Source organism: Penicillium verhagenii, assembly GCF_028828195.1.
Source record: "Penicillium verhagenii strain IBT 33310 chromosome Unknown utg000007l_segment0_segment0, whole genome shotgun sequence".
In the NCBI taxonomy this organism is placed as follows: Eukaryota; Fungi; Ascomycota; class Eurotiomycetes; order Eurotiales; family Aspergillaceae; genus Penicillium; species Penicillium verhagenii.
The window spans coordinates 3000348-3027542 of NW_026643171.1; the positions used below are offsets into that span (position 1 = coordinate 3000348).

General features: G+C 46.9%; 9 protein-coding genes across 9 annotated transcripts; 4 read left to right on the plus strand and 5 right to left on the minus strand.

The window, feature by feature from the left end:
• Positions 1 to 2341: 2341 nt before the first annotated feature.
• Positions 2342 to 2931, plus strand: N7466_007783 (uncharacterized protein; the record flags this gene model as incomplete). The annotated part of the gene is made up of 3 exons (XM_057167172.1): positions 2342 to 2347; positions 2397 to 2857; positions 2904 to 2931. 3 exons carry the CDS (start codon positions 2342 to 2344, stop codon positions 2929 to 2931), a joined length of 495 nt encoding a protein of 164 aa, XP_057020213.1.
• Positions 2932 to 4810: 1879 nt separating this feature from the next.
• N7466_007784 (uncharacterized protein) lies at positions 4811 to 5189 on the minus strand (the record flags this gene model as incomplete). The annotated part of the gene is made up of 2 exons (XM_057167173.1): positions 4811 to 5079; positions 5129 to 5189. The coding sequence occupies 2 exons, from the start codon at positions 5187 to 5189 to the stop codon at positions 4811 to 4813; spliced, it is 330 nt and encodes a 109-aa protein (XP_057020214.1).
• Positions 5190 to 8723: 3534 nt separating this feature from the next.
• N7466_007785 (uncharacterized protein) lies at positions 8724 to 11419 on the plus strand (the record flags this gene model as incomplete). The annotated part of the gene is made up of 4 exons (XM_057167174.1): positions 8724 to 9878; positions 10185 to 10286; positions 10346 to 10431; positions 10486 to 11419. 4 exons carry the CDS (start codon positions 8724 to 8726, stop codon positions 11417 to 11419), a joined length of 2277 nt encoding a protein of 758 aa, XP_057020215.1.
• A 3323-nt stretch (positions 11420 to 14742) lies between these two features.
• Positions 14743 to 15245, minus strand: N7466_007786 (uncharacterized protein; the record flags this gene model as incomplete). Its single annotated transcript, XM_057167175.1, has 2 exons — positions 14743 to 14765; positions 14849 to 15245. 2 exons carry the CDS (start codon positions 15243 to 15245, stop codon positions 14743 to 14745), a joined length of 420 nt encoding a protein of 139 aa, XP_057020216.1.
• Positions 15246 to 16471: 1226 nt separating this feature from the next.
• Positions 16472 to 17041, plus strand: N7466_007787 (pre-rRNA-processing TSR2 family protein; the record flags this gene model as incomplete). The annotated part of the gene is made up of 1 exon (XM_057167176.1): positions 16472 to 17041. The coding sequence occupies one exon, from the start codon at positions 16472 to 16474 to the stop codon at positions 17039 to 17041; it is 570 nt and encodes a 189-aa protein (XP_057020217.1).
• Positions 17042 to 17555: 514 nt separating this feature from the next.
• Positions 17556 to 19824, minus strand: N7466_007788 (translation termination factor GTPase eRF3; the record flags this gene model as incomplete). Its single annotated transcript, XM_057167177.1, has 3 exons — positions 17556 to 17615; positions 17675 to 18472; positions 18529 to 19824. The coding sequence occupies 3 exons, from the start codon at positions 19822 to 19824 to the stop codon at positions 17556 to 17558; spliced, it is 2154 nt and encodes a 717-aa protein (XP_057020218.1).
• A 468-nt stretch (positions 19825 to 20292) lies between these two features.
• N7466_007789 (RanGTP-binding protein) lies at positions 20293 to 22513 on the plus strand (the record flags this gene model as incomplete). The annotated part of the gene is made up of 5 exons (XM_057167178.1): positions 20293 to 20313; positions 20379 to 20410; positions 20469 to 20526; positions 20584 to 20684; positions 20746 to 22513. The coding sequence occupies 5 exons, from the start codon at positions 20293 to 20295 to the stop codon at positions 22511 to 22513; spliced, it is 1980 nt and encodes a 659-aa protein (XP_057020219.1).
• Positions 22514 to 23097: 584 nt separating this feature from the next.
• N7466_007790 (BSD domain-containing protein) lies at positions 23098 to 24345 on the minus strand (the record flags this gene model as incomplete). Its single annotated transcript, XM_057167179.1, has 2 exons — positions 23098 to 23375; positions 23436 to 24345. The coding sequence occupies 2 exons, from the start codon at positions 24343 to 24345 to the stop codon at positions 23098 to 23100; spliced, it is 1188 nt and encodes a 395-aa protein (XP_057020220.1).
• A 442-nt stretch (positions 24346 to 24787) lies between these two features.
• On the minus strand, positions 24788 to 26683 carry N7466_007791 (uncharacterized protein; the record flags this gene model as incomplete). The annotated part of the gene is made up of 1 exon (XM_057167180.1): positions 24788 to 26683. One exon carries the CDS (start codon positions 26681 to 26683, stop codon positions 24788 to 24790), a length of 1896 nt encoding a protein of 631 aa, XP_057020221.1.
• Positions 26684 to 27195: the final 512 nt, after the last annotated feature.

The window sequence follows — 27195 nt, forward strand, 5'->3', positions numbered from 1 at the left end:
AAGCAATACTTCTCAAAGTCTCAGGCTCTGCGCACACATTGATTATTACCGCATGCTAGCATTGGCCAGACCTATTCTTAAGGATTTCTTGGCCAATGGATTCTTATCAAAACATCTCGGGGCTTGCATGAAATTCAATACAGACTTTCAAATCGAGATACGTGAAGTGGGTGATAACAATCTGGCCCTGTTGGTCACAAGGTGGATTAGCCTTGGCCCTGCGCGCGTGAACCCATATGACTCCCGCTGGGTAGTCTATTCACAAGAGCCCCAGTATATGGCTCCACGCCCTCGCCAGGTCTTTGAAAGTTTTTTTGATATCTCGTTCGATCGACTATGTGATCAGAATCTTGCATTACTAAACTACGAGAACTACCAAGATTCAATGATAAAGACAAATGGGAAGGTCGGTCTATTTCGTGGACATCGGTTAATGACTTCTTGGAGTCTACCGCATCAATCACTTCAAGACATGCAGCAGGACACGAATTTGGGGCAAAATTAGTAACCGTCAACTACTTGCAGCTCTGTAAAGATTGAAAGTTTAGCTATTAGCAGCTCACAGATCCTGCCTCGTCACAACTGCATCTACGGGGGCATCCATGCATACTTTCTTTTCCTCGGATGTTGCAACAAGAACATGGCTCCCTGCTGGATTATCTTGCTTCTCAATAAAGACCATAGTCGTGCGTGGTATTATAAGCCATGATCGTGGTGTTTTCGTATAGGCGTTCTCGTAGATTTAATCAAGATTCAAGACCATGTGCCATTTATCAAGGAGTTTGATAAAAAAACAACCCCAAAAATTAATAAAAAAACAACCCACATTCTGCCGGACAAACTCACATAATCTATGTCTTAAGTTTTAACTCTTACCACCCTCTACTTTCTCACCCTTAATATTATTGCTCCCCTCTACTCTCTTACCACCCCTATCTCTCAAAGGTATTAAGAGCTTTAATTGTAAGCTCTGCGGAGGTGTAATGTTTGAAATGTGGGTGAGTAGGGAATGTCTGTAATGCGTCAGATGCATCGGTAATTGTGTTAGGGGGATTGATTGGTGGTGGAGTACCTGACTGAGTAAGGTTGAGGGCTTAGGAATCGGTCGAATTTGCTGCTAAAACAGGTGTAATAGGACTCAGGAGATACATTACTTGGTGGAGTAGGGTTAGTTACTTTATTAGGATCCGAAGCCTAACTTCTAAGTATTAGCATATTACTTGAGACTTCTATTACGAAGTTTTAGATAAGATCTATAATATAAGTACATATGTAGTATTAATAATAGGGGAAGACTTAAGACAAGAGATATGATTAGTAGGTAGAGGGGGAAGAAGATATAAGAGAGATATAATTAGTAGGTAGTAGAGGAAGGAGATAGGTAGGGGGGGGGGATAATAAGAGAGTTAAGGGTAGTGACTCCTAGTGAGAAATAGCGGGTTATAAGAGAGTAAAGGGTAGTAAAAAATCAAAGATGGTAAGTAAAGGAGAGGGCGGTAAGAGGTTACTAGTATATATAGGATCTATCCGGTAGAATATGGGTTGTTCTTTTATCAATTTTTGGGATTATTGTTTTATCAAAAATGGGATGTTTTTTTATCAAACTCCTTTATCAAATTAGGCTTAGCGTGTGATTGTCCCTGCTAATTTCTAAATTTCTATCTTAAGTCCGGCAGCTCTATAGGCGATCAATAGATAATTTGTTATGTACTAAGTTTACTAGATACTTGAACTATTTACATTTCTCTCCTCTTTAGACTTCCTCCAGATGTCGTACCACATAGAACCCGATATTTTTGTGGTCTTTCACTTCGGCTAATTGATAGGTTGATAATTGCTTAACGTCGAAGGGCGACAGTGAAAGCTCTCAAACCCAGTAACCTCGCGATGGGTATGCAGACGTGCCATGTAAGTTAGCTAAGGTCTTAATAAGTTTGCATGCCCCCACTACGGAGAAGCGTGTGCCTCAAAAGCAGTTTATGGTTATGCTTCTTGCCTGTGGTATCAGTTCGTCCTTGTCCCGACATTGACGCGAGTTCAAGACGTGAACAAATCCAAAACCAGACCTTCTCGTCATCCGGTTCTCGTTTTTTCTCTCTTGGCCCAGCCTGTTTTCATTTGGACAATGAACTTTCGCTTCTACTTCTGCTAACATACTTCACATGTGCAAGTGAAAGTCATTCATTTGCAACGACATTAACCACACCAAACACACCAAACACCGACATTGATACGACTACACGCTTCATCATACAGCAATCTATGACCTGCCAGACCACTCTCCGTCTCTGCTTTTACTACTCACATTTCCAGCAACTAACCCTCTGACACTACCGTCACAATGGCAGTAAGTTTTCAACTCCTTGTTGGTCAGCAGTGCTGAAAATTCTCTATAGTACACCCAGAATGACCTGATTCGGTCCTATATTGATGATGTAGTGCCCCATACACTTGAGGCTATTGTCGAGCATATGTGGTTGAACATACTCAGCTTTTACTTCCCGTCAACCCGGAGGTTCGGGATTGAGCGAGAGGCTTCCATTAGCCCGAGATCCGAACAGCGAGCAAACGTTTGTTTGACAAAGCTTCCACAACGGCTGCTGGCGAACGATCCAGCTCCAAAGCGAGTGACTGTGATCATGATCGAGAACAAGTGCTGCCCTATCACATCTAGACATCCGGCTGCCTCCCTCTCGCCCCCTCCCCCTTCACAGCCGAATGCCCCCTCATCTAGTCGACCTCGTGAAACCACTTGGAGGAGTGCCAAAATTCAGCTGACTAACTACATGATCAATGTTCGTAATACTCAGCATGTGGAGTATCCATACGACCTATACGGGATAGTCGGAATTGGTCAGTATGTAAAATTTTATTCATTGAAAGTTGACGACCACGTTTTGCAGCCAAGGAGCCAAGAAACATATCATATAACCATTGATGCAGTGGCGATTGATTGGCATATTCGAAGAATGCAAACACGGATTAATATTAATGCTCCTTAGGGTAGGTATTGAGTGAACCGGATCTGCATGCTAATATACTTTATCGCGAGTCTGTATTTTGACATCAATGGGACTAATGTCTGCACGTGTGTTGGAATGATCGTTCCTTTTATATCGCGTTCATGTTTTGAGTACGTGCAGGATTTCATAGGGACAATTGATTTAATTTTCGACAGTCGAGGCCACTATCGAGGCACAAGTATACATCGTACCTATAAAGTTGATAATGAAAATTGAATTCCCTTTAAGCGCTTTTTTATTAATCTAACTCTATTAGTCGTGAATTTAATATTTGAATGTAGATCCCGCTCGTAGATAAACGCGTTGTAGTCTCTAAGCTTCTTTAGTGGCTTTTAGGGAGGAATTCCGGTTTTAAGCACGTGTGACGTCGGAGTAGTTCAAACTGTGGCCGTAGTTCTGCGGAGCACGCCAGAGTAGCTTAGAGTATCAAAAATCTAAACTTTGACAGGGAAATGTTGTTCTATACGGGGAGGTCCGTTAAATTTATTTGATTGCTATCAAGAGACAATATCGGATTATCTGCTGCTTGTAACAAGTTCATGCTCGGAACCTAGTGCCAGCATTCTCATCCTGTAATCCTACATAAATTGAGGTGTGTTAGAGCACGATATGAGAAAGAAGAAAGAAACGTTACTCACATCGAACTCTCCTGCAAACGACTTTATCTCTCCCTTGGGGACAAGGTGAGAAAGCGCTGAAGCGGTTCTGTATAATGTCCTCGAATACGGCTGACCAATCCACCGATAGGGTCTTTCATATTTTCGCTTGGTGTCACCTGCACGGGGATTGATCCCTCCAGAGGGGTTTGTACTACAGGCAAAGCGCGGAGACTTTCGCGGTGCTTCCACTGGCCCGTTTCTCATTACATGGGTTGCTTCACGGACCTCGGAAAAGATCGGGCGTATTGCATGAATTTCTCCATCTCCAAGCATGAGATCAAAGCCTTTCAGTGTCCTTCCCTCGAGGTTGATCAGGATTTCAGTTCCGGGGGCCCTGTAGCCAAAGACCACATTAGGTGAGTGACTGTCATATATGAGCTCGAATCCTGTAATCACGGAGCTATGGGGTTCAAGAAGTAAAAATATGGCAATGCATATGACGTCCTGGGAGAATGAAACCATCTGATGTGATGAAGGATGAGGGGACGGTTGTGAGAAGATGCTGCATGGAGGATCGGACAGCAAGTAATTCCTTGCAGTGGCTTTTCTCCAACGAAGGCTTTTCCACGCATCATCATTTTGAGATAATGTTGAAGTCAGCTTTTCATTCATCATATACCTGTGCCTAATCCATCTGGGGTAGAGCCAAGATGCTCTCAGGGTGGGGAGATCACGGGCCAATTTTGTAAATCCGTTGGTACAGCGGTACATCAATCTCCAATTTTTTGTGTCTGTTTTAGTAAGGAATTCGAGATAGCCCTTCTCTCCATAGATGGAAAATCTCGTTTTCCAGAAGCTTTGACTTCCGAATATAGGGACCATAGCCCTTGAAACAAGTCTAAGGTTTAGGAAATCGGCAGTGGATAGGAGTGTTGAGATATTATATCGAAGTTCAACTGGAAGAAGAAAAAACCAGTCTCTGGTCATAGCAGTGCCTTTCGACACCTTGGTTAATTCTTGTGGTTTTTTCCCCCTTGGTAAACCCTTTTTGCCTTCAAGGAATCGATTTTGTCGAAAATATCTAGTCGGCGGTTCACCGTGCACCATATGAAGATCTAATAAGAAATTCCAAAACGATTGTTAGAGTTCGCTCTAAAAGATTTCTTCGGGGTCGCCGTGGAGGGCTTTCTAACAGCACGCATTTCCTCCAAGATGCCGCTCTCGGATAATTTGAAGCAGTCGCTTCAGATGGAACACTCCATGACAGAGGCCCCGCATCAGATTTTCCCAGCAGCCCTTGTGCATCAGATAGGCCAACTCGGGTGCCTCATCTAGATCCTCAGCCTCTCCATTCACGTCGGCATTGGAATCATCGGTTTGCTTGTCATCGCTAGACTCGACATGAATGATTGTGATGCCTGGTATAGCATTCCTGGATGCCAGAACTCGAACTGAGCCTGTATTAGCCACGATTACCGAGACAGGAGGGAATTTAGAAGCACCAACTGTCTTCCAAAAGGACGTTGGTATAGGGGCCCCATCCACATAGCATGCAAATTTGCCGCATTTCAAAGACAAGCACTTAAGGTATGGGTAAAAGGGAGAAATCGGTCTTTGGTTTCAAATTTTGAATTCAATCAATCTATGAGAAGTGTGCATAACGTGCCGATCATAATTACATCATTTGGCTTGGTAGAGAAAATTCATCCGCGAGCACTTGACAGAAGTGGAGTTCGACTTACTAGTAGGTATGAGCCTAGGTGATAATGCCTGGCCACGGAGAAAGGAGGTGTCGAGGTCAGTTTCTTGTACCGTTCCGGAGACACGAGTCTAGGGCGTTTGGCTGACAGTTGATTTGACGAGAGTGGGGTACACGGTGACACTACGGGGGCCGATAACCGCCACCCCAACGACACATCCCAATTTCAACTTTCCAACCGGCAGAAAGTAAATTACCAGTAATTCCATGTTCAAATTTGTTTTTGAACTCCATGATATACAGCGCTATATTATATATTGAATCCTTAAACTCTATCATATGTATATAGTGCTATATTATATTATTTCTCTTTCTCTAACATTAAAGTAAATTATCACAGCAACTAGCGAGAAAGAGAGGCGGAGTTCCTAGTTATACAATCCAAATGTCCCTTCTAAAGTCTCTTCTCAAGTCTCTTCTCAAGTCTATTCTAAAAGCAACCCATATTTAGATCAAATCCTTTAAGACATTCGTGTATGGGATAAACATTGATACAATACGGGTGGGAAACAGGGTGGTGAAGTTAGACGTGGAAATTGGGATGTGTCGTTGTGGTGGCGGTTATCGGCCCCCGCACATGCAGCTCGAGTATGGTGGGTGTTTGATCACTTCAAAATGTTGTCATGTGACCCGTACTCTTACTCCATCTCTACTACGCAGATAGCTCGTTCTCTTCAATGTTCCTCTCCAGATGTCTTCTTTTTCTTCCTTCCTCCCTTCTTTCCCCTCTCCATCCCGCTTTTCTTCACCTCCTCATTACCATTCATTTCTCCCAGATCCTTGTGGATCGGACACACCTTCTGCCTATTTATACCTTCAACACTCACATGTGCAAATACTAATTATTACTTTACTCTTAGTTGCCCACCTAGTTCAACATCACATCACCTTCAATTATGTTCGACACTGCTTTACTTTCAGTTACGTTCGACTCCAATTTCAGTTGCCTAAAATTCCGAAGAGCAAATCACAAACCTCCATACCCACCGCGGTGGCAATCGCCTAGTCAAGTACTTCAGGCTCAGAGAAGGTCAATTGGGAAGACCTGTGTGACCCGGCTTTCGCGATAGCGGTACCAAGATTCAAAGCATGGAATGAGAAAGAATTGCCGCCGAATCTTCTGAACCTGAGCGAAGCAGAATGCAAGGCTTACCATCCTTCTATTTCTGACATCGATACGTTGGCACTTTTTCATCGAAGCATTCGGTCTAAATTTGAGACATGCTACTTGGCCCGAAACGGAAAGCTACGGGGGCACTATGCCCCCTACCTGCTTAGACGAGACACCGTAACGCAAAAACTGATTCACTCCGTTGGACTCATTATTGAAAACATCATTAATGCAGCCAATGTGTTGGCAGTTTTGGATCACCCCGAGATCAATACAAGGGGGGAAAAGCGGAATAATATCGTCCGAGGCCTCAAAACTCTGATTAAAGAGGATCAGAATGCGCTTGACCATGACAATTTCTTGAATACCAAGATACCCATCCCAAAAATACGGGCACCACAGGCGCAAACTACTAAAAGTGCAACGGGATCCAAGCGCAAGGTGGCCGGACAGAATGGTTCAAAGTTGGCGAAAAAGAAACACAAGCATGATGGCAATCAAGGGCTATCGGAATCAGATTTTGAGGATTGGTCAGAACCTGGATTTGAGGGTTAGCCAGTAGTGCCAGTGCCCGAATCTGAGGAACGGCCAGTGCCAGACTCCGAGGGTTCAACAGGCCCTCCGCGTCTTATAGATCCAGACGCATTCGCCTTAGACGACATTTTCCAGGCTCGAAACCCTCTTATTCCAGAGGAGAAAATCCCAGAAAAAGTGAAGGCCGCGGACCGCAAATTAGCAGAAGTCAAGCAACAACTGATCCAATCATGGCAAGAGTCGGACGCAAAACAACTGCGTAAGCAGGTAGCATTAACTACTTCCTATAGTCTTCGGGACACTCGAGGGCGCGCCTTGGTTACCCAAGATTTCTATGATATGAAAAGAAATTTTGAGGAGTGTCAGCGGCAAAACGAAGAGTTGAAACGCCAATTTGACAGCTTGCAAGGTCAGATCTAGCAGATCTTGGAGCGCGCCATAATTCCCAAGAGCAGGCCTCGCGGATCAAGGGGCTGGAGGTCCAATTGTAGGGTCAGGTCGGTGAGCTGTAGAGAGGTCTAGGCTATATATAACCACATGTGCACGCACACGCATAGAGACCGGTAGCGCTAAGCTCAATTGGGGTTATAGAGGCAAAGTTTTCATCTTTCTTCATACAACATCCGATATGGTGTAATCCAGGGGGACACCGGAAAGACCACGGTTGTGCGTGGTGTTATGAGGGATAATCGTGGTGTTTCCGTATAGGCGGTTTAATAGATTTAATTAGGACTAGTGGCATATTCTCCACTGGGGTCAGCGAGTGATTGTCCGACCATTGCTGTATAGGTATTAAAAGCCCAGTGTAGCGCGAGGCAAAACAATGAAAGTGTGCCCTTATTGAACAGAATAGCGCGAAGAAAAAAAGGAAAGAGGTCTAATTAGTGTTAAGGGTCTACGAGAGAATGACTAAGTATACTGTATTGTACTTTCGTCATGTGACCCGGCATGTGACCATGATTGCAGCCCAATGTTAGTCTGGTCCGTGACTCCGACGGCTTTGTCATAGGCGAATGAATCGATCGCTAACTAAGTTTAGACATCCACTGCCAATTGATTGCCATTAGTTTGGCTCGCAGCGCTTGAGTACCGAACACCCCTTCCCTTGCCTATATACTAATTAACATTGGAGCTGCTCTTTCCTCTAAACCTATCGCGAATAAAAGTCGCCCAAAACAGCTACCGAAACAATTTACAGACTGACTTTGAAAGCTAAGTTCATTCGACGTTGACGGTGAAAAGTCTACAAAAACGGAACAGGAGGTGAATGGGTTTTTTCGGTGTCTCTACAAGGTGATAGCGGATAAGAGCTAGATGATATAGCTACTAAGTCATCCGGCAAAGAGGTTTATAGTCAGCACAAAAGTCGTATACCCTATTCAGCCGGGGTTTATTATAATACGATTGGATACTAATATGAGGCCTAAATTACGCTATCTTAGTATCGGCGACGGCTAAAATAGAGCCTTGCGATTTATAACACGTAGCGAGTTCTCACTTATCGATAAGAGGTCAAAGAGCAAATAACAGCGTTGATTGGCCTTCGAATCCGGTGACCCTGCAAGGCCACGCACGTAGCCCTGCACAGACCCTTTACATCCTGATAAATACTCCCGACTCAAGTGTTTCAGTATTTCAGTCATTATATATCCCCTGAGAACATTCTCTTGGCCGTTACCTCTATGCCGCGTTCTAAAATGTCTTTTACTCATACTCACTACTCCGTGGCATGGATCTGCGCCTTGCCGTGGGAAATGGCTGCTGCGAAGACCATGTTAGACGAGACTCATGGAGCCCTTCCTCAAGCGCAGACTGATAATAACTGTTACACACTCGGCCGAATATGCGGCCATAATGTTGTGATTGCTTGTCTGCCATCTGGGGATTATGGAACCACATCCGCTGCAGTAGTGTTATCTCAAATGCTGCAAACCTTCACCAATGTAGAATTTGGGTTAATGGTTGGAATCGGGGGAGGTGTACCCGCGCAAAAGCCTGACATCCGCCTTGGTGACGTGGTGGTTAGCATCCCAACTACAAAGGCTGGGGGGGTGGTCCAATATGACTATGGAAAGTCTCTTTGTGATGGTCACTTTCAGGAAACCGGGTCACTCAACAAGCCTCCCATGGTCCTATTGAATGCAGTCACTAAGCTTCGCGCCGATTCCATGATCGAGAAAGGATCCCTACAACTTATTATATCAAATGTCCTCCAAAAGGACCAGGATACGAGAGAGCTTTTTGCACGTCCATGCCAAGATTGGTTATTCAGCTCAGCATACAACCATCCAAGCGGCATTTCTGATTGCTCGGCATGCGATCAGTCTCATTTAATGGCCCGTGAGCCAAGAGCAACGGACGAACCACAAGTTCATTATGGCTTGATTGCCTCTGGGAACCAAGTTATGAAAGATGCCAAGAGACGAGACTCCATTGCCAAAAAATTGGATATCCTCTGCTTTGAGATGGAGGCAGCTGGCCTCATGGATCAATTACCGGTCCTGGTGATCCGTGGTATATGTGATTATTGTGATTCGCATAAATCCAAGATCTGGCAAGCATACGCCGCTCTTTCTGCTGCCACTTATACCAAATTGCTCCTGAAAATTGTTCCTTGCAGAATCAATGACAGCCAAGCCATCATTTTGACGCATCCTCAATATTCGTTCTCGGAGTTATCTCATACAGTCCCATCGTTACCAAAAACAGCCAGTGGCTCACTTTCGATCGTTCACTCCGATGCCCGTCAAAATACTTCTGAATCCATGCTCAAGATAATTAGCCACCCAAAGGAAGTTATCAACACGGCTGTCACATCAGCAGTGGGGGAATTTGATGATCACTATGGTCAGGTGCCAAGAGCCAGGGGTTGTGATAAACTTTGCCCGTGCGACTGTCACAGAAAACATCGATTTCAGTTATCTTCTTCCAAGAGGCCAATAATGGGTACCCTTTTTGTTCGTTATAACGGATCCCCTCTTTTCAAATCCAGTTGCAACTCAAAAACCTGCAGTAATGATAACCCCAGATCTCTCGAGGCTGTCTATTGCTTTCCCAATTGGCTACTTGACGTCACATTGATCCTCTCTGGGAGTCCGTCTTATGGAATAAGTTTTCCGCAGAAATTAGGATGGGGCAGTTCTGACACTATTTTGAAGAATGCGTACGAGGGTAATGTTGAGGGTCTCAAATTGCTACTCAGTAGGGCTACATATGCTCTGCACGATATTGACCAGAAACACGGAAGGACAGCACTGCATGTGAGTTATACAGTTTATCAGTAGAGGTTCAGAGGCCAACATGCTAATCTAACAAAAAGTATGCAGTAATGCGGAATCATATTGATGTTTGCGAATTTCTTCGCAATGCTTCCGCTAATGTCCATGCTATGGATTATACTGGAATGTAAGTGTTCCTGATACCAAATTCTCAAATTTTACACTAATTCTTATTGTTCAGGACCCCGACAATCAAAGCCTGGGAACATATATTGACGCGCCGAGGTAGTCCGGCGCAAATTCAAAAACTCAAAACGCTGTTTCCTGATATTGATTTTTGTGATGACATGGGATTCTCACACATTCACATGCTGGTACTTGATCTCTTACAAGGTGATCTTGTGGAGACATTGAAGGTCAGAAATCATCGAACGCAAATCAATAAACCTGATTTTACTGGCAAAACGCCTTTGCATTGGGCAGCAACTCGCGGTGATTTTGAGCGTATTGAGATCCTTCTCAAATCTGGGGCTAATGTCGCTGTGACGGATGAATCAGGTGGAACACCATTGATGTTCGCCGGATCCTCTGGCTCCCTGAAGTGTTTGAAACTACTCCTATATGCTGGCAGCATTGTTCACTCAAAAAATCACTATGGCTCGGACGCACTCTACTATGCTTGCAGACACCAGAGTGGATTATCTCCGGTCATTCATCTGCTCAAGTCAGGTGCCTGTTTGAACACCCAAAACAACAATGGGCATACTGCCTTGATTGGTGCATCAATCAGGAATAACTTCAAAATTGGCAGGTATCTTTTGCGTCAAGGTGCGACCATTGATGTGCAGGGTGCAAATGGTGAAACCGCTCTATTTGAAGCGATTTTCCATAATAGCCATCAATTCCTCAGACTACTTTTAGAATGGTCCTCTGACTACACCATTGTGAATCATGATGGATCAAACATTCTTCATTCGGTGGCATTGGAAGGGGACTGTGAAACAGTAAATATTCTTCTTTGTTCGGAACTCAAGGGGCTGAATCCATTGCATCGAAACAAGAAACATCTGACGGCGATGGAAATGATTTTAAAGCGATCAATTATTCCTGAAGGGTTTCGAAGCTTGTTTGATCGCTTATTGTCATCAGTCACAACTGACAGCTCTGAGACGTAGCCTAGTGGACGAAATTCGATACTTGAAGAAAGCGAATCCTCGAAACTTTACAGGTCAGGACTGTCGCATATTCTATGGCATGGACCCTCTAAAGCCCCCATCAACATCGCGTTCTAGTGGGGAATTCATCAATCATCTTAGTTAAATGCGCAGTGCAGAGTCACTACAAGAATCAGCTTTTCCGTTCGACCACCGCACAAAGTGGTACTGTTGCGGGGGTAGACCTATACTAGACCCACTGCGCTGGGATATCAATCAATCCTGAATCCAACCAGGATTGCGGTGACCGAATAAATTCGGGGCCCGAGGTCGGGATAGACTCTGTGAATAGTGATAAGAGCAAATAGTGGGATCCAAAGGTTGGGTGCTTGTCAAGGGAAGTCGATATACCAGGGGCCTCCCGGGCCTAGACAAGAGTGGAGGCATTGTGTAAGCGCGGAGTTAAACGATCCAATAATTAGTCTAGGAGATAGTAACGGCTAAATCTCCTTTGAATTCAGGCCCTGCTCGGCGCGCCTGCCTCCAAGGCAGATTGGAAGCTCTATTTCGCAACCGTCCTAAACAGTTTAGGGCGAACTCAGCAATTTGTGAAACCTTGAAAAACTACTGGCCGACCGCCAGAAAGCCGGTCTTCAAGCCGGCATTACAGATTCATGGGGCTGAACGAAACGAGAATGGCTGAATTATTAATTCACGTCAATAATGCCAATTTCACGGTTTTTGGCGAGGATTGGTCCATAGACCCGATGACAAGAGAATTTGGGTTCGAGAAACCATGTCACACGACTTGGTGCATCAGAACGGGGCTTGGTGGTTAGAGGGAGAGCGGTGCGGAGTGGACTCGAAAGACCAACAACGTGTAGACTAGGTCCTTCAAGGAAGTGAGATAACAGGTTTCGGTGATTAAGATCAAAAGCAAAAATGCATCGGCTACAAGGTATAGGGGAGGAGAGGAATGGGCAAGAAAAAAGAAGTCGGGATGCAGGCTGGAGGAGAGGGGTTGGGGGCTATATAGATCCACGCACAGGCATGTTCTGCCTGAGCAATGAGGTAACGGTGAAGGGCCTAAGGGTGTTAAGTTTGCTTTGGGTTTGCATTCAGGATTTGCTTGTTAGCATGTTTGGCGATTGTTCAAGTTTGAAGGACGCTTCCGACAAGTGGGGGAGGGGTATAAAATCAGTGACTCAAGGCCAGGAAGACTTCTTTTCTTTTCCTTTCTCTCTTAGTGTTAGAAGTTTAGTTTACATCGCACTCGAATCGATTAATTTCCTTCCCTGAATTGGCACCGTGACAATTGCTTGCCTCTTTTTAATCACTGAGTAGAATTAAGCACACCTGTTAGGGTTAATTTCATCACTGATGGTCATATGATAAGAAACCCGTAAGAGGATTCATATGATATATGGGCTTGGTCTACTGGCTGAGGTAGGCCGCTGTACCCGTATTAGATTGCCCAGCTTGAGCATCCTGACTTACTCACTCACCCTGTCTCGCTCTATAGCGAAAATCAATCTATCTGATAACGCAATTTAGTGCAAATTGCTGAGATTCAGATTAAATAGTCACTTCCAGGATCAGTAAGAACATACTACGTCTTAGGATTAAACTAGGAGTTCCTTCGAATGCGTCCCTTCACTCCGTAACTCCCTTTATATATCTCTTAGATTTGGGCAGTCCACTAGTACATTGGTGACCATTCCCTCCGCGCCCCATACGTAGTTAATATACATTGGGAAATGTGATGCCCCCCAGTTATGTAGTATTTGAAGCAATCGGAGATGATATGGATTCGCAACATAGCAGTAACATCAAAAAAACAAGGGTACATCGTCCATCCATCCACCTGGCATCTCCATTCGTCGTTCAATCATTGCCCAAAAGTCTCCTACAAATTCATCTGAGGGTTCACTAATCCACAAGCCCCAGTCCTCTGGTTTCGGGCCGTGTGATAAACCAACCAGTCGAATAATCAAGCAGCTCGATCTACCGAAAGTTGTAAAATCGATACCACTCCCTCGATCTTTTAGAAATGACTCTTCCCTCTCACCGAACTCTTTCAGGTTGACACCAGCATCCCGAAGATCCCACAACAGCGCCCTGAGGGCTTCGATGCACCTTTTCGTGAGCGAGACTTCAAATGGATGAGAGACCTGAAAAAGACCATCTAAGAAAGCGTACAATGGTGTCAGCCCATTCATTATCTGGTGTATGTGGAGGCCATTCTCCAACATTTCTCGAAACATCATATACCATTCTTCATAAACTTGTTGCTGCAAATCCTTGCCTCTGGTAGTGTCATAAGGCCAGATTCGGCCAATTTTAGTGCAGCCCATACAATATGCAACACCATGAGGCAGAGTCATCATGCGACAGCTGCCGATAAAATCTCCATCGCTTGGCACTTCAAAGTTATAGAGTGTACCAGACATAACTTCAAATTTTGAAGCAGTGAAAGAGACCCCATTCAGAATGGCCCTAATGACTGAGGGCCCATTCCAAGAGTTACGCGATAAGCAAGGACCCAGTTCAATAATGGCAAATTCAATACGCTGCTCATCGGACAAGGTGAAAAACAACGGGCAGCAGGCTTGCTGTAAGAAATTGAATTCCTCTGCTGTGCCTCTGAACCTGTGAAAACTTCTCATAAAGATATCACAGGGTTCATCCTGTGATTCATCTTCATATTGAGAGAGTAGCTGCAGAAGCGGCAAAATAGGTTTTGACTCCCTGGGAGGGTTAATCCTAAATCGCCCTATCGTAGAAATGGGGCTCCTATTTGAATTATCCAGTGCATTTGGATCAGCCCCTTGTTTCAGTAGAAACTCCACAACCTCAAAGCTGTTGTGGTAGCAAGCCCACTATTGTACTTTAGAAGTCTTCTTTGAAGGTATATGGTGATAAGCTACTTACAGATAGTAAAGTGCTCCCTACTGCATCCCTAGTAAAAGGCGAGGCCTCCTCAGATGAGAAAACTTGACGTAAAGCATCAAGGTCTCCATTTTTAGCAAATGCAAAAATGGGGTCAACTGATGCATGTGAGCGAATATCATATGTGCGAAATACCCATTGCCAGTTGCCATATGCTCTTTTCCCTTGGATTTCCAAGGCCTTTGAGGTGACCCAGATTGGCAGACTAAGCCGCCATGAATACATGCCTTCTTGCGAAGGTCTGTGTACTGCACTCGAGAGTGATCTAGGCCCTTGTTTTTGTTCTTAATAATAGTTAGGATACTATGAGCAAGATAAAAGATGTGACTGAGGCTTACTATCGCTTGTGTTGTCATCAACTTGAACCTGAGGAACCATGGCTGGTAGTATCTGCATTAAAGCTCTGTTGGTGTATTAGCTAGAGAGTAGAAAACATTGAGTTTAGCTAAACTTACATTGAATAGCATTGTTGTGAAAGAGAGAGCAATCGAATCGAATTACTGAGCCTGGCCTTGTACTTCTCTATTTTGCTTTGTTGAAGCACCAATTTGAACGAAAAGTAGGATCGCCTAAAACGACTAGATGGACGAAGATCACTCAAAAGATCCTTTGCAATGATTTGAAGGCTCTCTGCTGCCTTCTTGCAGACCTCTAGGCTCTGAAATGAATGTTCACTCATTTCTTTAGTATTCGCTAGTGGGCCCGATGAAAGGTTCTGTTTGATTTCCTGCAAGATAAGGTCGTAAATCTCGAGCTCAGCGATGAGTTTTCGCATTTCCTCGGGCGCATCGTGTATCTGGCCCCAGCAGTCTTTGATTTGGATGATAGATTTGGAGATTTGTGCAACGACAGATGCAAAAGTGATGGCTCCTGAGACGATCCCGATTACTTCGGCCATCTTATCCCAGCGACCACGCAGATGAGCTTTTGGAAGGGAGAGTAGATAGGAGAGAGCTCCAGCTAGATAGCGGATTTGTGGCGCACGGTTTTGTCGTGCATGAGGGCGACTAGGTGGCTCTTTTCATTGGGCATCTATACTGCGCCTCGGAATCATTTAGCGCTGGCTGATTTGGCCCTAGCAGGAAATTTTTTCAAGTTGCCAGTTAATCACTTCGAATGCCTCTAACTAGCCGCTTAATAAGTAGTGTTGTACTATGTCTATCTTTAACATCACAGTCTGCGTGTTACGATGAACACAGAACCACCGTCTTAAAGACTGCTCTGCCTAAAGATTAAGGAAGCGGAAAATTTTTTAGTGCGATCAGGAATTCAGGTGGCGTTCATATAATCGGGTTTCTTACTAAGACACACATAATACATGTTCCAGTTTCCGCCTTGCGATACTAGTGGATTGGGATAGAATGTAGCCCGACGAGCAAAGCGCTAGGAAAGTGAGGTGCCGAAGCTCGGCGCTCGGCGACCGAGATAAATAGCAAAAATGCCTCACCGATAAAAAGCAGGGAAGAAAATGCAAAGGAATTTGGGGGCTGCTAGATCAAGGGCGAAAGAGGGCAACACACGGACGTGCTGATTGAAAGAGGTATAGCGGCAAAGGTATTCTACCTTTTCATCAATCATCCGATATGGTGTAGTGGCTAACATCGTCGTCTCTCACACGACAGCCGGGGGTTCGATTCCCCCTATCGGAGTTTCTTTTTGCTTAATAGACACTTTACTATTGATGTCCTTTTTTTCCGTTTTATTCTTTAGCCCAACGATTCGTGATGGCAGGATCAGCTAAACTGACGGCTCCGTAAGAAAACATCTAACTAGTTGCATACTAGTAAAGTTTGTGTGGTGTTTTTCTCATCACCTGACCTTATCGTGTCTATCTAATCGTAACTCGGAAAAAAAAAATCTAGATGCGGACCTTGAAACAATCACGAATCTCCATAACTAGATTTCTCAATTGACTACACCGATTCTTCCTGGCAATTCCGAAAGAATTTTCCACATATACCTAAGCCGACTTCCTTAAACGCTGGACGGATCTTGCTCACATCAAATCCGTACGTTCTACCCCCACTTCATCTGCGGGGTATCAACAAGAAACAATCGCGAGCATCAACGACTCGAAAACCTCCATATTTTTTCGACGCATATACCCTCATCACAATATCCAAAATGGACGCACAAGCAACCGCTCCCCCGGCTCACGATGCCGCCTCCTACCTCGACCTAGGCATCACACTCGCTCTGCACAACTGGCCCTCACTCACACTCGCCGTGCAATCAAACTGGGGTGGTCCGACTTCCGATGACAAGCGCGCCTGGCTCTGTGGAGCCATCTCCGAGATGCTGACCGAGCGACCGGAAACCGATGCCGAAGATGTGGAGGACGTGTTGATCCAGGTCCTGAATGACGAGTTCGATGTTGTGATCGATGATGAGAGCGCCGGCAATGTGGCTGTTCAGATCATGGAATTCAAGGAGCAGGCGGAGGCTGGACAGTTTGGTGCGATTCGGGAGATGTGGGAAGGGTGGCAGCAGAAGAGTCAGCAGAAGTCTGCGGCGGCGAACATGTTCAAGCAGGTTGAGTCCAGAGATGAAGACCAGGAGACCGATGATGAGACCGATGATGACGCGGATGTGGACATGGGAGATGCGCCGGCTTTGGTGCGGGCACCGAGAGAGAAGGCTGAGCCTGAGATTGATGATGACGGATTTACCAAGGTTGTTGGAAAGAGGCGCTGAATGTGTTTGTCCACTTCTCTTTTCGCCTCATGTTCTTTTTGAAGAGTACCTGTCCTGGGGACGGAATATATCCATGGATTTACTAGCACTTACTATCGACAAAATACATCAACCGCAATTCCAAGTAATGTCAAGGTTGTTCGTTATCTACAAGTATAGTTCTTAAATCCCACAAGGATGATAACAGTATCAAACACAGTAGTAGGTTTGAATGCAAGCATATTGTCTTTCCAAATTTCAAAGACAGCTAAATGGAATCTATACATAACGTAAAGGGGTAAATTTTTCATCATCGTCACTTGAAGTGGAGTCGCTGCGGAGTGTTCATCTTGGCTCGGACTCTACCCATCCAGGTCTGCTGGTTGGGGATTCTATCTCGATCCTAGAGAACTTGCTCTGGGAGGTTAGGACAAGAGCCGTAGCACCGTGTCGATCTATTGTTTTGTTTTTTTTTTAGATCTTCTCCCATCGCGGGGGAAAGCAAACATCCCGATAGACATTTCTAAGGCGTCATTTACTGTTCGGTATCGGAGAAAATGAGCTTGGTAACCATACCAATAGCGATGGTTTGACCCTAGTAGGTTTTATAATTAGTTCGAATAGCCATAACTGAAAGTGGAGAAAGAAACATACCTGGTCACGAAGAGTGAACCGTCCGAGCTGTTGGTACTCGTCGTATTTCTCAACACAAACTGCACCAGCAGTCGAAGTTACCTCGAGACGGGCAATAATGGTCTGACCCTTGTTGACAAAAGCAGGGGGGCGCTTGCTCTTACGTCCAGTGCCGGGCTCAAGCTTGTGGAGAAGAGCGGCGAAGGTAACCTCCTCGACAGCAGAGTGTACGTGAAGGACACAGTTAAAGCCGGCAGTGAGAATGTTCTTAAGATCCAAAATACGAATCTTGGCTTCGAAAGCAGACACACAGTTGACGGGACGCTTGGGAGAGCAAAGAACAAAGCCGGGGAAGAATTCATCTTCTTCCACACCACGCAGACGAAGACGAACCTGGTCACCGACCTTCGCAGTAGCGAGTTCATCTTCGGTTTCACCATAAAGGGCAGCAACTGAGACCTCGGTTCTGTTGGGCATCATGAGATAGTTGCCGTTCTTCTTGATAATTCCGGATTCAATACGGCCCTCGGCCATGGTACCCAAGTCACGGTACTTGGCAGTGATAGGCATCATGAAAGGGGCGTTGACCTTACGCTCCGGTAGCTTGAATTCTGTCAAGAACTCAAGCAAGGACGGTCCATCATACCAGGGGCAAACGTCCTTGGAAACGCGGTCCTTAATGTTGATAGTACGTTGAGCGGAGATAGGCATGCAGTAAATGTCACTCTTCTTGTAGCCAAGGGCTTCAAGGAACTTGATAACCTTGACGGTACACTCGTCGAAACGAGCCTTGCTCCATTCCACAGTAACGTCGTCCATCTGTTTTGAATGGATTAGTTTTGAAGTCTTGAAAAAATCGGACAAATGGCACTTACCTTGTTCACGGCTAGAATGAGCTGCGAAACTCCAGTGTTGCGTGCGAGTAGCGCGTGCTCGCGGGTCTGACCACCCTTCTCGAAACCGGTTTCGTACTCACCCTTACGGGCAGAAATAACGAGACAACCCAAGTCTGCCTGGGAGGCTCCACCAATCATGTGAGGAACGTAGGACTTGTGACCAGGGGCATCCAAGATAGAGAACTGTCGCTCAATGGGGCCCTCGGGCGAAGGAATCTGGACCTTGAAGAACGCACGACCAACCTCGACGGTCTTACCCTTAGAACGCTCCTCGGCAGTCAAATCAAGAGCCCATGACAGATACCAGGTCTCTCGGCCAGCCTCCTTGGCTTCCTTCTTGTATTTCTCCATTGTTCGGTCATCCACCATGCCAGTGCAGTAGAGGAGAGAACCACCCAGGGTGGACTTTCCAGCGTCAACGTGTCCAATGAAGACAACGTTGACGTGCTCACGACGCTCACCGTAAATTTCCTTCAGGGTAGCGTCATCGACATCAGCCAACTGTGCTTTGGCAACAGCATCTGCGGCGCGAGCCTGCTTAGCGGCCTCAGCACCACGAGCGGGGCTAGAACGGCCAGAGGATGGTGTAGGGGAGTCGTTGCCGCTGGCGGCAGCCTTCTGGTCCGCCTTCTTATCGGTCTTGTCAATGGCCTTGCTGGCAGTCACCTTAGCGCCAGCCTCGGCAGCGGCTGTGCCCTTAGAATCACCCTTCGCGGGAGTCGGCTTGGCGGCAGCGGGAGGGGGGGTAGGGGTACCGATCGAGAGAACCTTGGTCTTGGGGGCAGAGGCGGAGGAGGTTGCGCCAATGGAGAGGACCTTGGCCTTTGGCGGGGCGGCGGCGGCAGGTGCAGCGGGCTTAGGAGCGGCCTGGGCAGGAGGGGCGGCGGCGGGGGCCTGTTGGTAGGCAGCGGAGGCATTCTGGCGAGGCTGTTGGGCATAACCACCGGGCTGCTGGTTGTAGTATTGGTTGTAACCACCGGGCTGCTGCGCATATGCGCCATACTGGCTGTAGGCCTGCTGCTGCTGGGGTTGCTGCTGACCCTGGTATCCGTAAGCCTGCTGGCCGTACTGGGCGTAGGGGTTACCAGCGCCGTATTGCTGGTATTGTTGACCCGGGGTGAAAGAGGTAGCTCCAGGTGTGAAGGAAGCAGCTCCAGGTGTGAAAGTTGGGAAAGAAGGTGCCTGAGGTTGAGGGCGGCCCTGTGCATTCAGGTTCACACCCTCTGCTTGCCGGGAAAGCTCATCCTCCCAAGATTCGGGGGTCTGGTTTGACATCGTGAGAGCAGGTCCGGGACTCAGTCAAGAACACGGTATAAACGACACGAGAGTCAAAGGTGGAGGAACCACAATGAGGGGCTCGCCTTTTTTGATTTTGCAACCCGCTTCTGATGACTCAGCGGACAATCGATTACACTCGTCACGTGTGAACTGATGCGGAAAGAAATAAAGGAAGTAATTGTGCTGGTTTGATTCTGCACTGAAATGAAAATGAAAACTGACGTTTGTATTGATGTGTGAAATGAAAAGAAATTTCCCTCTCAATTGTGAATCGAACTGTTGTTGGGCGCTTTCTGGTTACGTCTTCATACCTTCAAGTTCTTTGACTATTCATTGCCAATTGGGCCCCGAGAGAACACTATCGATAAGAAACAACCCCCTCCACGTTTTGATCGCCAGGCTGTTTAGCAGTCTCAGTCCATACAACGCGTGTACGAGGCTATTGTCTCACGAGTCGTTTTCAAGATGGATATCTTCCTCACTCGAGTATGTTTCAGGAGTTGTTGATCCAATCTTTACGAGTGTGCTGATCTAATCTGATTATATGACAGCTCACACAGCAGGCGATGAACTATGCGATTCGGTATGCTGAGACCATTTTTAAAGGAATAGTCTCATGGAAGTCTAATAATTTCATATAGCTCTGGTATAGCCATAACGGCTACTTATGCGATGCGTCAATCATCGCGACTGCTCAAAGTAAGATTGACCAAACACTTGGAGTGACAAACGGTGCTGATTTATTTCCGGGAACAGAATGTTGATGGTGAAGATCGTGCAGAGCTTTTGTCATTACAGCAAAGACTGGAGACCAAGATACAAGTCATTTCCCCAGCAATCGACATGATTGAGCTTATGTGAGTTTTCTTGATATCTGGACTCGATGACAACTCTACCGGATTCTAATCAATCATTCAGTGCCGCTCGAGGAAACACGTCTCTTGAGTCTGCCGTGGCTCTCACAAAATCTCTGAGGTGGGATATCCAAGCACTCGGCCAGCGACTGGCACGGGCTGCTTCGTCTGGAGAGTCTTCACGGAAAAGCTCTAGGTCCCCAAAAAATCGGGAGGATGTTGATGCCGAAATCAAATTCATTATCAAGGATATCGAAAACTTGTTGACTCGGATTGAAGACGCCGTACCCCTTATGAACTTGGCCATCACCACCTCGGGGGCGAAGCTATCCACTAATCTCCCCTCAACCGTATCGCCATCCCGCCTACTTCAAGCTAGCACTTTCCTGACTGCTGGAGATACACAATACTCCATGTCACAGTCTCAGGCGGTTCAAATTGGACCCACGTTTACGCTTTCAATGTATATGCTCTTTTCCGGTCATGTGCGCCCACATGATGAGGACTCAGTTCGTTCAGCAACCTGGAAAGAAGTTATGCACAAGGCCCGTTTGAAAGTGCGACGCGTGCCAATGAGTTTATACCAATCGGGCGACGAAGCAAGAGCACCACAGTTTGAAGCGCAAGCAGGCGCTGACGAATACGCATATCAAGTTATGATAATTGAAGACTTGGACGATGGACGAGTCCATACCTTTGAAGATGACGAGCCTCAGCCGCATAGCTATGAAGGCATTACCACCGCCGGTATTCGCGAAATCCTACCCATCCATCAGATCTCCAAGATCTTCTACGCAGACACAGGTCGGATTCTTAACATCAATACCGAAGGAGAGACAAACAATCCAGTCCTCTTGTTGAAAAGAGACACGAATGCCTTGCCCCCGCGCCGCATGATGCAGAGTGGAGAGACTGAAGATCAGTATGCCTCTGAAGAATCCGAGGACTCGTCGGATGAAGCTCAAGAACAACTCGACGCTCAATTACATGGAACAAACCCCTCCGTGCATCAGAGTTTTGACTCCCTTCACGAGGACTCCATCCCGGCAGAATGGCGCCTACCATCAGGCCTTGATCCGGAATGGGTCGCATTCGAAGTCTTCAATGAAGACGAAGACTCCGACACAGAATCTGAAGCAGATAACACCCCACGCACGCCAACAGCACCTTGCTCAATCGACCCAAGCATGCTGGCCAAACTTTCTATCAAGGACAAGAGATCGTCCTCATCGCCATCTCCGTCCCGCTACAACAATATCACACAACCCACACCGACTACAACAACAGTCTCAAACCCTCTCTTTGAAAACATCCGCACATCTCTGTCTCTCCTCGAGACCCTCCTCCGCTTAACCTCCCTCCAACAGTTCCAGCAACAATCCCACCTTTCTATCAGTGACGAACTCCTTAACTTTTTCCTCGAAGAATCTTCAACGACTGGCGCCGGTGGAGATGAGCAACATCGCCAGCGGCTCCGCTCCGAGGCCCGCCGCCGTGTGGGTTGGGATCCCTACGATGAAAGTCCCGTTAAACATCGCGGCGAAGACTATCAATATGGGAGTCCCTCTGCTTATCACCGCGAGGGAGACGAAATCTACACTCCTGGCGGCACGTCGCAAGGCTTTCAGCTTCGTTCTAGAGAGAATACACCAGAGAGTTCTTCACAGCGACGCGGCTCGCCTTCTACCCGTTACGATCGGACACGGCCCAGTGGGCTGAGGGGGATGACGCCAGCCTATGCGAGTGGGGGTGACTCTGCGCAGAGCTCACCGCTAGCCAGAAAGACCGGTGGGGTGCGAGATGGAGGCGCTGGGCCTAGGACGACAGAGTAGTGACTCTCAATCGAGTTGCCGGACAGTGTACAAGTCAACATCCATAAGCTATGATAAGCAAAGGTTTTCAGATGTTAGATATGGATATGTAGGAAAGAGATTTCCATAACAGCCGCTTTTTAAAATCATCAGCAACCCATTCTAATCTTCCATTAATTTAGACCGCCTGCCTAGGAAACATTCAGTAACCCGAAGGCTTGAGGAAGCTACGTTGGAAGGGAAATTGTATTATGTATTAAACTCCGAGCATTTTCATGGGTGGACACTAAGAATGTGTACTGGATTCTAGGGGCTATGCAAGGAGAGCAAGCAATGTGCACGTTCAAAGATGAACAGAAAAAATATCTTTAGACATCAATCGCTGAAGCCAAGTTACAAGAACGAAACCGGGAATAAGGAGGGTGACGAAAGTCCCCAAAACGCCTATAAAGCAACAATAACAACCGGACTCCAGAAAATCAAGAGGCGCGAATTTCACGGACGAATCATATGTGGGCCAAGAGACAAGCTGGACTCTCGCTGGTGGCTACAGAGGAGCGAGATTAACACTGGTTTTACTTGGCCCCGAATGAAGGTCAAGCAGTCTACTCCCAGTCATCGTCGCTTTCCTCTGCTTTGGAGTCTGTGGCGGAGCTTTTTTCCTTTGGTGAACCGGGGGTGCGGCTGACAGCTCCGCTCACGACATCATAGCTTGATTCGCTATCAGCCTGGGAGTGTTGGTCGTTAGATCGGCGAGGGTCCGTCTTCTGGGCTTCTGGGGCGAGGCTTTGGGCTCCAGGGCGAACCTGGGGAGTAGAAGGAGACCCAGACTCGGAGTCAGAGTCATCGTCCCAGCCGACCTCCTCATCGTCCGCGTTGGCACCTGTAGATCATAGCGGTAAGTCAAGTATATCAGAAAATTATTAGACTGGAAAAAACATACCCTTCAAGAGTTCCTTGCGTTTCTGCTCCTCGGTCTCAATGACAAGGCGCAGGAAGTAGTACCGAGTCCAGAAGTCTGCGTATTCTACAGTCTCGGGGACAAGCTTCTCCATAGCAGATCGCAGCTCAGGATACTTCTCCAGGTGAGAAGCGATCTCGTCAGTCTTCGCATCGACACTGAATTCCTTGTTGAATTGCTCAAATTTGTCACTGGCAGGGTCCTTGGTAAAACTGTCCAGGTTCGAGTGAATGACGTGCAGCTGCGCATCGAAGCGAGTCGCATGGATGACCCGCTTGCCATCCGCATCCTTGCTCTCAAATAGGAGCTTGCCCGACTCGTCCGTTTCGGGAGGCACAATACTGACAGCCTCGCGCAGCTTCTGGCTGATGTTCAGTCCGAACCGCAAGATGGCTTCGTCAGCAGCTTCCTCGGCCTTCTCGATTTCCCTGAGTCGTCGAGCGGCTTCGGCCTTGAATCGAGAAATAAAGCCCTCACTGCTAGACCCGCCAGCTTCTGTCTGCCCCTTGGATTCGCCCTCTGCCGAGGCGGTTGGTGTGGCAGCCTCATCCTTTGAGCCTTCGTTGCCACTTGTCAATGTCGCGGTGCTAAGCGACAGCCCCTTTGTTCGGTCGGCAATGCTGTCCCTTAAGCCAGAGAATCCCTTTACTGCCTCCTCACTGACTGCTGTATATTCTTGTCGGGCGCCTTCGTAGTAGCTCTCGCCCTGCTTGCGGACATTGTCCCAAAGTCCTCCGATTCGAGTACCCCACGGACTGGCGGAGAAGGCACGGAAGGTCTCTTGGAATTCAGTGTTTAAGCTGGCGTTGGAGTTTTCGGTGCTGGAATCACCTCCCTCCTCCTTGTTGGAGGTAAGGATCTCCTCCTGGATGTGGTCGTATGCGATATCCATGGTGAGGCGTTGAGGAGTTGAGTTGGAGTAATTCCGAAACAAACACTTTTTGAGGTTGCACCTCTCCGCGTTCGTCCATGGGCCGACCGCCCCGCTTCTGCAGATCAAAAACGACATGTCAACAGCCACTCATAGATCAACGACTTGTCCCTTGCAGCCTTTCAGCTTTCCAGCGGGTTTTCGTTTTTCTTTCTTTCTCAAAATAAATCTCGCATCACGAATTTACACACCAGAAGTAGAAACATATTAGCTAAATCAGTCGGCAATGCTTTGTCGCAGTACTAGGCCAATGTCAAATACTGAGCCAGTCAAATAACCCGAGTGTGCTTTGTTATTAGATGGAGTCATAAACCTAGGACATGATTCAATAAGGAAAGTATTTGGCCATATCAAATACACATCAACTTTCTAGGGTATCATCATTCATTAAAAATCCTGATCCTCAATCAGGTAAACTATACGGTTCTCCCACACTATCCTGGCTACCCATCCAGAAGTCCGGCAAAGGAACACTTTCCATTAGACTCGAAGTTAGAAGTTGAGTCCGTGATAAAAGCCCGCCTGCTCGGGGTTTGGCCCGGTCAACAACTTGGGAAGATTCAACTTGAATAGACTCTGGAAGACGGGGTCGCTGGAACACCACCTGGCTTTCCTCCGTGTCGTTTTCCTGTCCTTGTGCGGGGGATGATTCTGGCACAAGTTCAGGATCTTCTCCGTCTTGAGACTGTTGCGTTTGTGTTTGCAAGAAAGGGCCATGAAACTTTTGTCCTGTCGGTGGCGGTGCAGATCCAGAGTTGGGATGTTGCGAACAGCCTTCGTTGGGAAATAGCTCCCTTAGCCTTTGAGTGCTGAGTCTTGGAATGGGTTCATGCGGAAATTGTGTAGCAGGTTGTCGCCTCTGGTAATATGCTGAAGCATCTGACATTGGGGCTTCAGACAATGGCTCATAATCTTGATTGTCAGATGAATGAACCCCGGGTAAAGGAAGTTCTTGCGAATCGTCAGGGAGATGTGACCATGGATCGTGCTGAATGATAGATGTGTCACATATTTGTGATTCATGTAATCGAGGCGGAGATGTAGGACCCTCGTTGATGCTATCCTCCGACTCGCTTTGGTCGGTTTCGGCATCAGTCTCATATACAACCGTTCTCTCTCTTTGAGTCCGTTTCGGTTCTTGATCATTTGACATCTGTCTGGGTGTGGCCGTCGACTGGGAGGGTGGTGCACATGACGCTAGCCTCTCACCGAACGTGGGATGTTGAGTTGAGGCTATCAGTCCTTTAGGCGACTCAGCCGTTGGTGTTTTTTCGGGAGACACATGCCACTGGCCCTGTGAATCTTCGACTAATTGTTGAGACTGCGGCGACTCTTCCTTTATGGAATTTTCGGATTCCCGTGCGAATTCAGGAGCTTTTTGTCTCAACGGCGAACGTGTTGCACTTCGAAATTGAGACGATGTTATGATGGCAAGCCCTGGGCTTTCTGGTGATTGGGAAGACTGAATTTCAAGTTTTCGCTTGAGCGGTGTGACTGGACCACCCCGGATTTCCCCATTATACGTGGTGTTGCCACTGTCAACTGCCTGACTGGTTGCCGCATCTGATATGGGTTCTCCTGTTGAAAGATCTAGTTCTGCTTCTAGAACTCGGCGATTGCGTCTAGCAGAGGTGGGAGATGGCTGAGTCTTTAGGTCCATGCTCTCGACTTTGACTTCTTTCTTCAAAGTTCTAGGCGTACTTCTCTGGAATGTAGGCTGTATGTATCCCAGATTCATATCATTGTCCTCATCATCAATCGGGATATAACGTCGCACAAAGTCCATTTGTGTCAGCGTCTTGTCGCGTTTTGTGGGCGGCTTTTCTGTGGGTTTCCGTTTTGCCTGACTCTTGCGTATACTGTGACTTGGTTCCGACCCCCTCCCATTCACCCCCACACTTTTCCGTCGCCTCTTTGGATGGTCGTCATCTTTTTCGAATACTGTTGGAGTGGGTCGGGTCCGTGTTGTTGATCTTTGTTGCGAATTATCATCCGAGCCTTCATTTATAGATGGCTCGTGGGTATTCGCAGGTAGCCCCGAATTATCAAGGTATTCAAGCCCCTCATCGTCCAGTTGTGTAGTTTGCGTCACAAAGTCGATCTGTGTGAGAGTGGACTGAACCCGCGGATTGGGGAGCGAGTCTCTTTTTCGGGGGTGTACCGATCCTAAAATCCGAGGGGATGCAATCCTCTTCGATGCGGTGGTACTCTTGGAGACCCTAGTTGTCGGTCGGCTCGGGGTTTGAAATTGTGCTTGGGGCGTTTCCGGCGGTCTCTCGAATCTCTTGTCGCGATTCATCGCAGCTTTAGTGGTTAAGGCATAAACATTTTATGGGTAGCGACTGGTAAGAAGGGTGCCGGTCGACAGTGACTGCATGACGTTCTTGAAAGTGGAGCTACCGCGTGCGGCGGCCGATAAGGGCCATCACGAACTTCACCGCCCTGTTTCCCGCTCGTATTGTCTTTATCACATACAGGAATATCTCCATCCTAAACTCCTCGAGCTTCATTTATGAATATTAAAGAGCTTTAATGTAAACACCGGTCACTCTCAAGTATGCTAACACGGGTTATATGACATGCCAAGTCTAGCCGGAATGCCATTTTTTTCTGCTAGCCCCCTTTGGTAGAAAAAGTGGTTATGTGATTCTGTGATGGACTTACGAAGGGAATTGAGAAGGGACTTGAGAAGAGACATCAAGGATTTAATGTATAAGGAATTACAGCGATTCAACGTACAATATAGCACAATATAGCGTACAATATAGCACTTCATAACTAAAACGGAGTTCAAAAACAAATACTAGTATG